Below are 10825 nucleotides of genomic sequence, written 5' to 3' on the forward strand. Positions count from 1 at the left end.
CAAGGTCCTAATAAGGAACTCTTCAGGTTTGCCCTAATAAGGTAAACCTAATATTAACCTGACAAGGTCCTTATGGTACATCAGGCAAATCAGGAAAAAATTCTGGTCGGGGAGTGAATGATTTTCTATTTCTTTAATCCCCTGAAGTATATTTCATTCTGAAAAAAAGTTTTAGATCATTTAGTCACATAGACTCTAAGATATTTAAGAAATACGGAAAAAAAAAAAATTTTTTTACCTTCCCGCTGAGAAAATCGACGATTTTAAAAAAATTCGGGAAGTTCTTGGTTTCACTCCGATTTTCAAAAATCGGGTCTCATCATATATCGACATTTGAAGGTGCTAGAGTGCTAGTCTGACATTTTCAAAGATATGTCTGCATGTATGTATGTATGTGTGTATGTGTGTGTGTACGGATGTAAAAATTTCATATCTTTTAAATGAATGAACCGATTTCGATAGTTCTTGCGGCATTCGAAAAATTCCGTCTAAACTTAGATTTCCAGAAAATCTTAGATCACTTAGTCGAATAGACTCTGAGATATTTAAGAAATACGAAAAAAAAAAATTTCAGAAACTATCGAATCGACCAATTCCAAATTCTAATCAGCTCTAGAACTTGTTAAAAGTATTCGATTGCTGCCGAGATCGTCCCAATTAGATAATCCATTCGAGAGATATCGTTGACGGAATGATGAATATTAAATCTGTATCGGCTTTTTTCATTGAATAACATCTTAATTACTGAACAACATTACTCAAAATTAATATGTTCTTCTTTATGTAAGTCATTGGAAGTGACTGCTTAAAAACCATCATGTTCGCTCGTACCGCAATATACTTACACGATATCACGTAGACTTATTTTTGAGCTAATTATTGAACATAATTGTCAATAAATTTGTACAAAACGCTTATATATTAATTATTTTGGATTCTAACTTTTTCAATTTTAATACAAAAGGTTGAAAATCCATTTATACCAATGTTTTCGAGCTCTTAGAGCTTGAAAACAGCGGGAAGTTCCGAGGCTGGTCCGCAGGCCCAACCGATGCCCAGATTTTCTTTTCGTTTTTTTTGGATATTTTGGAAACTGTCAGATAGATCGATTCCAAAATCTTATTAGCTCTAGAACTCGATGGAAGCTTTCGATTGCCGCCAAGAACGTCTCAATCAGATAATCCGTTCTGAAGAAATAGTAGAAAACGGTTTTTTGCAAATATCGTCGAAACGACTGAACCAATTACTCACAAAATTTTATCAGCTCGAGAACTTAATAAAAAGCTCCGATGGCTACCTCAACCGTCTCAACCGGATAATCCGTTCAAAAGATATCATCGACGAAAGAATGAAAAAACATCGTTTTTTTTTGTTTTTCGTGAATATTCTAGAAACTATCGAATCGATCAATTTCAAAATCTACTAAGCTCTAAAACTCGATAAGACCATTTGATTGCTGCCAAAAACGTCCCAATCAGATAATCCGTTCGAGAGATATTATCGATGAAATAATAAATGTAAAATCTATATCTGCTTTTTTCATTGAATAACATCATAATTACTAAACAATATTACTCAAAACTAATATGTTCTTCATTATGTACACCATTGTAAGTGACTGCTTAAAAACCATCATGTTCGCTCGTATCACAATACACTTACACGATGTAGATACAACGTATCACGTAAATATTTATTTTTGAACTAATTATTGAACATTCTTGTACATAAATATAGAAAAAACGCTTATTCATTAATTATTTTGGACTCTAAATTTTTAAACTTTAGCATAAAACGTTACCCATTAGAGCTATAAAAGCTCATGAAAAAAAGAAACAAATGTATTTTCAAGCTCGAAAATGTATTTATAGTAATATTTTCGAGCTCTTATAGCTCGAGAACAGCAGGAAGTGATGGGGCCAACCGTTGTCGAGATTTTGCATATTGAGGTTAGATGTTTCATATTCAGACATTTATATTGACTACGTAATAATTACGAGCTTTCTTTACATATATATGGGGCATTCCACGCCAAATCGACCACTTTTTACCTGGACCCCTTTCGATTTGGCCGAAAATTTTTTTTCCTTTTGAACCTCATTAAAATCATTTTTCAGGAAATTTTCAAATTTTTTTACCCAAACCCAAAAAAAGTTATGAGTTTTCCAAAAATAAGGCTTTTATTTTTTCAAATAGCTATTACTTCTTCAAAAATTGACTAATTGAGTCGTTTTTTTTCCAACTTTTGTCCTTGAATGTACTCTTTAAAAAAAAACACAAGAAAATTTTAAGATGATAAACTCTAACAAATTTTCGGCTTTTTTGAGAAAAACTGTTACTTTTCTAAAGTTCGATATTTTTTAATTTTCTGTTTATTTTCTCAAAAAAAACTTCAATTAATCCTGCAATTTTTCCCGCTATTCAAAGAGTGGGCAGACTTTTTCTTCTATTTTTTTTTATCAATTGAAAAAAAAAATTTTTGTTAAGGTGGGCTTATTTTAAAAAACATCACTCTGGAAATTTCTGAGGATATATATTCGACTTCAGCGTTCGAAAAATTGAACAATTGCCATTTGGTTTGTTTTATCATTTTTTTTTTTTTTATTCAGGTGTTGGTTTCGGAAAAATTAACATAAAATTATTTCTAGATATCTTCAATTTTTTTTGACTTTTTTAAAAAAAATCGTAATTTTTCCGAGGATTACTACTTTCAATTAATTCTTTTGTAGTACTTTTTCAAACTCTGAAGTCGAATATAAATCCTCAAAAATTTCTAGAGTGATGTTTTGTAAAATAAGCCCAACTAGGCAAAATTTTTTTTCAATTGATAAAAAAAAAATAGACGGAAAAGTCCTCCCACTTAGGGATTGGCGGAAAAAATTGCAGAATTACTTGAAGATTTTTTTAAGAAAATACAAAAAAAAAAAAAAAAAAAAAATGACGAACTTTAAGAAAATAATGGTTTTTCTCAAAAAAGCTGAAAATTTCATAGAGTTTATAATCTCAAAATTTTTTTGTCTTTTTTTTTAAAGAGTAAATTCAAAGAACAAAATTTTGAAAAAAAAAAAAAAAAAAAAAAAAAAAAGCACCCAATTAGTCAATTTTTAAAGAAGTAAAAGCTATTTGAAAAAGTAAAAGCCTTATTTTTGGAAAACTCATAACTTTTTTTGGGGTTGGGTAAAAAAATTTGAAAATTTCCTGAAAAATGATTTTAATGAGGTTCAAAAGGAAAAAAAATTTTCGGCCAAATCGAAAGGGGTCCAGGTAAAAAGTGGTCGATTTGGCGTGGAATGCCCTATATTTATAAGAAGTAATTGTTTAAACTCATAATCTGGTAATAATGAATAATTTTATTCGTATGAAGTTAAAAAAATCGATTTTTCATTTTCACTCATTACAATATTTTCACTCGGCCACGAACTGTCATATGACTTACATCAATCATACCACGAAATACAATTTTATATTGTACTCCTGTATTTCCATTAAAATTATGTCGCTATAACTATTATATAATTCAATGATTTCACTATGTCTTACATGAAATTATAACTTAGTGAGTTACTAAAACATTTTATGAATTGAAAATATAATTTTTCATGTTTAATTATTAGTACCTGAATCAATTATTTATTGAAATAATTATGTTTATCATGAACAGTTAGTTTTTTTAATTATAAATATATTAAAGTATTTATTTGAGTAAGCCTTCGGACCGGAGTGAATGCGGATTTAAATATGATCCGCGTCACTTCGAAATACGCTAAAAAAAACATTCCTCCTTCTCTACGGATGCGGAGTAACTTGTTCATAACTCAGAAATTCAAGTGACAGAGTAAATGCAGATTTTTTCACATTGTATAAAATTGATCAAAATTTTCCATTCACTATATTGGTGAAAAGATGACATTGTATTTGGCTGAGATAAATAAAAGAAAGAAATGAATATGAATAATAATATATTTCTGGTCACATAAATCTTATAATCGGATATATAAGTTTTCAATTATATTAATTCACTAGTCGTGTTGATCACTTAAATCACTGATTTAATATTTTTTATTCTCAAAATTTTGAAATAGATTTTTAAGTTCCACAACTTGGAAATTTTTTATGTTCTGTTTTGAGTTACATGAAATTTTTTTTAAGTACCATAATTTGATTTTTAAAAAGACAATATGGTCGAAACCGGCCGAAAACAGACCGATTCAACTGACGGCAAAATATCGACCAAATTTCAGCCTATTTAAGATACAAGGGATTCATATCCACACACACATACACACACACACATGCACATTCACACATGCGCTCACGCGCGCACACAGGCATCTTTCAGAAAATTTTAGAATAGCTTCCTAGGACGTCAAAACGTCGACTTCTGATGAAAACTTGATTTTTGAAAATCGGGGTAAAAACAATAACATTCCCGAATTCTTGAAAATTTGCAATTTTCTTAGCTGGAAGTTAAAAAACAAGTGACTCTTAAATTGTTGCTTATGATTATTGTGAATGGAATGCAAAGATTTGCAAAGAAATACAGAAAAAAATATAATTAGAAAATTAATTAGAATGAAGAGTAAAAGGAGTTTTGAGTTAGATCATGACGTCGAGGAGAATTCAGAAAACCGTAATTATTTTAACGTCTGAGGAAAAAATTATTAGTCCTGATCAGACATGAATGGGCATGAGTCTTCAGGTCTAATCAGACATGAAAAATGACTGGGCATAATCAGACCTGATCAGGTCTGTTCATATCGAATCAGGTATGTATTGTTGACACATGTTGTTGACGATATTTCCTAAGTTAACAAACCGATTACAATCGATTATGCATTGACTACGAGAGACTGTTAAAGACAAAACTCTAGAGCAATTTTTGAAACATTTGTTCAATGTGTGCTATACACGAAAAATAAGGTGAAATTTTATTTTCGAAATTCTTTTGTCAACGATTTCACCCGAATGAATTAACCGATTAAGATAGCCCTTGTAGCTTTTGACGCGTTATGTAAAATTCTAGAGCCGATTTTCGAATCAATGTATTAAGTCATTTCTAGAATATTAAAAGAACCGTTCTTTACTATTTCTTTCTCGAACTATATGTTTATTCTCTGAACTTCTATATTAGTTGATTTCGAGAACAAAACGACTTATGGTTGTTACATCAAGCGAAGCTTGATTGTAATTATGACGAAAGCCTTGTTCAAAGAGATAAAACCTACCCAAAAATTAAACATTATATTTGCGGTATGACAAATCGTATTATACCCACTCTACTATGAAAGTAATATAGAGACTTAAAATATAGAATGATTGTTAGATACACGATTATTGTTTGCTTAGGCTAAAAATATACAGTGAAAACTGGCCAAGAGTAGCGTAACTACATTAGTTAATCTCTTTGAACAAGACTTTCGTCATAATTACGATCGAAATTTGAATCGAATACCATTTTTCGATTTAAATATTTTTCTCACACCCCTGGATTAAATAATAAAAAAAATTCTTCTGTTTAAATTTATATTAATTAAAAATATAACGAATTCTTTAAACTGTTCGAAAGAAATCCAATAAAATTCTATAAATCAAAATAATTATTAGCGATAAATTCACTGTGAAAACATATTCATCTAACTTGAAAAATATTTGCCAACTATTTTATTTGATATCTATTCAATATTCAGATCACTGATGATCCGCAATTGATTGTTTTTTTTTTTTTTTTTTTTTTTTTTTTCAATCAAAAGTGATCCTTTTTGTTTTCAAACCCAAGAAAAACTTTCTTACTTTGGCCAAATCACGAAACTATTTTGTATCACCCATAACAAAATAACTCCGTCTTCAGAAGACTGACCCTTACTGCTGTTAATACAATGAATTGAACATTGTAAATCTCATTTTTTTATTTTTTGTTCATCTTTCGATTGATCTGTGACGCTTAGATACGCTTTAATTTACATTTTTACTGTTAATAAAATGATTTTTCCTATTATTTATAATTCTTGTTATAAATGTATGGGGATTTCGTGAAATTTGAATACACAATTCAATAATACATCAAAGTACTTAATTTAAAAAATCTTGTATTTGATGTATCACATTATAAATATTTTTTTATTCTAATATTAATATAAAAATAAAGGTTTTATAAGCCAACCAAAACTTAAAGTACAAAGAGAGACAGCTTGGGGCATTCTGAAAAATGATATTGATAATATAACTTGTGTCGCAGACAATGAAGCACCACCAGTGGAACAATCTGACGATGGTTGGTTAAACTACACTAAGATCAGCAGGAACGACAGTGGTTGGTACAAGTGTTACACCAGACATACTCTTGGCGTTTTTTCAAGCATTGGATACTTTCTTGTTGTTCGAGGTAAGTTTATAACAACCATAACTTTTTTAATACTGAAAAAAATTATCATGAGTATAAGATCAAAAAAAAAAAACTATAAGTAAATAAGTATGTACTATTTAAGTAAACATGAGATGGATTTCTTATATTTCCGAAAATCTAATGACAAACGAATTTTTTGGATCAGAAACTTCATATTTTCAATAATGAGGAACCACAGTGATTTGTCACGAAAGGAAACCGCTAGGTCGTCCGAACATTATTCATGTCTCGTAGCGAAAATTTGCAAATTTCCTCTGCACTAATGACAGCAACCAGAAACCATCTGGCTTTAGGCGCAGACGCCAAGTATCATCCTGTCTCTTAATCATTTCTCCTCCTCTCTCGGTTTCACTCTGCCCTTTCTCTTTATACTCTACCCTCACTCGACGCCTTATCCAAACGTAGTATCCCCTATGTCAACGCTTGCCACGATGATCCGGGTATACACCAGCTTCTGATCGCCTAATCTCTCCGCAATTTGAGCGGCTCGAGAGCCCATAAACCAAAGATCGCTCCCTCTATCTTACTCTTCACTGTCGTAATCATCGATTACATGGTTCAGCATCGCGTTCAAATACCCACCGGATTACTTATCCCAATTTAACATGCTCTAGGATCCGGGATTGGAAATCTCTGTGAAGCTTACAGTCACTAAGTTGATTTATAGGTCATTGAATGTCTGTCATCGTTCCATTAGCTTAAATTATAATGCACTCGATAATAACTGCTATTTTGTTAGTGCCCTTGATGCTACAAACGTCAAGTAATTGAAGAAAATCCTTGGCGTGTTGCTCTTTTATATGTCTCGGAGCTCTTTGTAGTGCAATAGGAGTACAGTAGGGTTCACTCGGCATTTCAAAGACTTTTCAAGACACTCTTTCTGCCAGTCGTTTATTTTTGTTATCTTCTTTCTTGAGTCTTGAAGCTAACGCTCTTCCATCCTCTTTTACCACGGCCATCCGGTCGACACGCTCGCGTAAACCCCTTTCTCATCCTCTTTCACCATACTTTAGTTTCTTTTTATTTGAATCCTCCCTCCTCCTTTCTTGTTCATGCTGTTTTTTTCTTTTTTCTTTTTTTATCGATTTTTGTCCAAATAACAATCTCACCAGAACATTATTGTAGTGGTTGTAAGTACTTATGAACAAAGCGCATTTACTTGAAGATCAAACGATTAGACGTAATTCAGTTGAGGAAAAGTATGAAGTAGATTGTAGGAGAGAGAAAAGATTTAGTTGAAGGACAACGATGAAAGCAATGTTAATATATCCAGGATCGAAAGATTCTAGACTATACGCCAAAGTTTATCCTTAGTACGTGCTCAGTCGACTCGATATACTGCCGGATTTTCTGGACTTACTCGAGACATATAGATGACAAAGATGAGCCGTAGATGATTCACTATATTTCCTATCTTTGCCTCAATGTACATACATATCACGTAGAAACGACGCCAACGATCGCAGTGTACCTAGCCAAGATTTGGCACGTGCTCGAGTTAACTGAAGAAACATAATACATTTAATGACTATGCTTTAAGATCATCAGACATTAATTTCTTGGCTGAGACTCTGTTTACAAGAATTTTCAAGTTATGAAAGCCTAGATCTTTAGACCTGATGGCTTATACACTCTTGGGCACACGTTGATACTTACCGAGATAATCATATTTTTTTGTAAAATTGATTACAGTTAATCTCGTAAGTCATATTAATACAAGGACCTAATCTTAAAAAATATATTATAAGTCATGAATTGAAACATTTAAATTGCTTTAGAATTATTTATTCATTTCTTTTTTTTATAAATTTACTGTAAACTTTTTTTGTTTAATTTAAATAATTCATTGTTACAGCAAATCCAGATATAGAAATGGAAGCAGAAGCATTAAATGGAGAGGCGACAGACTCAAGAAAGATGGAGGTGCAAATTGGTGGCGCAGTTACACTTGAATGCGACGGTGGTTGTTGGGGTCATGGATCGGCAATGGATCCAGCTGGATCAGGACCATTGGCTCTTAATCGAGTAGTTTATCAAGATGCTGGAGAGTATCGTTGTGTTGCACCAGACAAAAAATTACAGGACACTTGGAGAGCCCAATTACCTTATCACATTAAAGTTACAGGTACGTTTAATTTTACTGGGTGTAATGAAAAAAAAAAATTATCAAGGCATTACTAAAGGCATTTACTTGAATTTATATAGAAGCGTTAAAATGAGTCATTTTCAGAAACGTGTGATGCATACTATTCCAATCTTGTCTGCTTTGCCTTCGTGCGTTTGACGTCAAGACCATGAGTAAGGCAAAGTAGCAAGGGTAAACCAAAGCGTATTTACCTAATAAATGCGAGTAAGGTCGGAGCTCGTATATCTGACTGATGATGGTTATAGAGATGTTTCGAATGAAAAACATCAGTAGGATGGTGTCTTTTTTATTTGATGAGAATCTTTAGAGGCTACGGGTAGATAGGATGTCTGTAGTCTAGTACTAAGATGAAAGATGTCAACACACAAATGTGTAATGCCATTTATTTCTATACAATTTTTGTGGAATTGGAGTCAGTACACAGAAAAAAAGGAAATCTTGAACCAAGAAATAAAATGTCTTCGAAATTTTTTTCTTAAACCAAACGAAATTTCTTACTTTATTGAAGTAAGAAATCATTTGGATCAAGAAATTTTTTCCTTTACGGAAGACATAATTTTCTTAGTCTGAAACATAAATTCCTTAAACCAAGAAAAAACTTTCTTGATCCAAAAAAAATTTTTTTGGTTCGAGAACATTTTTTTTCAATTCAACAAATTTCTTTCTTGGCTGACGATTGTTTTTGAGTCAAGAAAAAATGTCTTATGCTGAAACGAAAAAGTCTTTGAACCATAAAAAATCATTTTTTACACCAAGAACCAACTTTCTTGAGCCAAGGAAGTTTGTTCTTAACTAGAGAAATTTTTTTCTTGTCTAAAAACTGTTACCTTATCGAGTCAAGAAACAATGTCTTGGGCTAAAACAAGCAAGTTTTTGTGCTAAGAAAAATAATTTTTTAAACCAAGAGCAAACTTTCTTAGGCCAAGAAATTTTTTTTTGTCGTAAACAAAAAAAAAATTTTCAACCAAGAAATTAATTTCTTAAAATTGAGCAAATAAATTTATCGAGCTAAAAAAAATTTCTTTTTTGTCATTTTTTTGTTGAAACAATTTTTTTTTTGTTTAAATATTACAAACAATGCTGTGAAGCAAATAAATACTTTATCAAAAGCATTTATAAGGGATAGGCAAGTTTCGCAATAAGTTGAACATATAAAACAAATTAAGAAAAACAATTATCATTTAACGAAGGAATGAAACCCAGATCGATTCAGCATCACGCGAGAGCTCTACCAACTAGCCATGCTAGCCTCTGCTAGGCTACATTTATTTTGCCTACATATAGTGAGCCACACTGGCCTTATGGTCAGTCACATTTTTAAATCTTAAACACAGAATTTATATTAAAAATATTATCGCCAATAGTTTAGAAAAATGTTAGTTTCGACATTTCACCAAAATACTGAACAGATCATATGAATCGTTCATAAATGAATTTTGACATAAAAATAAAAAAGTTTTTAATAAAAACCAACTTAGTTGTAAAAAAAAAAAAATTGAGAAATTGTTCAATATTGTTTGACTACATTAATTAATTAATTTATTATAATAATGTAACTTAGTTATTTACCTTTTAATTTATTTAAAATAAAAATGTGGACTAAAAATCCAATTGTTGCGCTAGTGTGAGAAAGAGAGAGTAAGGAGTATTCATTCCTTAGGGTGCGAAGGAGGGAGTACCTATGAGTGAATCCAAGACAAAACTTTCTTGGCTTGAGACTCTAGTAATCATGGTTTGAGATTTTTCGTGTGATTGGTCAGAAAAAGTACACCATACTTAAACCAAGAGTTTAAATTTTTTGAACCAACTCCCTTTATTTTTAGTTCGAGTTCGTGCCGTTTATTTTTTCAAAACATCATAGTTTTCAATTAAGTGTATATTTTTCTTGAACTAAATATTTTTATTTCTTGGTTAAAGTAAGTAACATACTCCGGTTAAGAAAAATGTTTATTATACTAAGAAATGCAAGTTTCTAAAACAAGTAATTCTATTATTGGACCAAATATGGAATATATATTGAGTTAAGAATTTTTTTCTGAATTCAAGATTTTAAATTCAAGAAATTATTTCACTTTGTTCGAGAGATTTTCGGTTTTCATTTCACCTATTGAAAACTTTCTTAGTTGAAGAAAAATTTTCTTGAGTCAAGATTTTTTTTTCTGTGTGTATAATAAAAACTCGGATAAATTGTCGTCTTGAATAAGAAGTGTTTAGATAATTTCAGTTAAATATCACCGGACGAGGGAAATATAAATTTCTAAAGATCCGCAATGCTT

At 31.0% G+C, this 10825-nt stretch overlaps 1 protein-coding gene across 1 annotated transcript in view; it reads left to right on the forward strand.

Annotated features, from left to right (window-relative positions):
* LOC103569172 (hemicentin-2) overlaps window positions 1-8715 on the forward strand; it is an 838835-nt gene extending 830120 nt beyond the window's left edge. Inside the window, exons 7-9 of the mRNA XM_053740875.1 lie at window positions 6236-6382; window positions 8259-8528; window positions 8634-8715. Of these exons, the coding sequence (XP_053596850.1) occupies window positions 6236-6382; window positions 8259-8528; window positions 8634-8701 (485 nt within the window). The 3' untranslated portion in view covers window positions 8702-8715. The remainder of the gene's footprint in view (window positions 1-6235; window positions 6383-8258; window positions 8529-8633) is intronic.
* The last annotated feature ends 2110 nt before the right edge of the window (window positions 8716-10825 follow it).

The sequence above is a fragment of the Microplitis demolitor genome, chromosome 7 (assembly GCF_026212275.2).
Source record: "Microplitis demolitor isolate Queensland-Clemson2020A chromosome 7, iyMicDemo2.1a, whole genome shotgun sequence".
NCBI lineage: Eukaryota > Metazoa > Arthropoda > Insecta > Hymenoptera > Braconidae > Microplitis > Microplitis demolitor.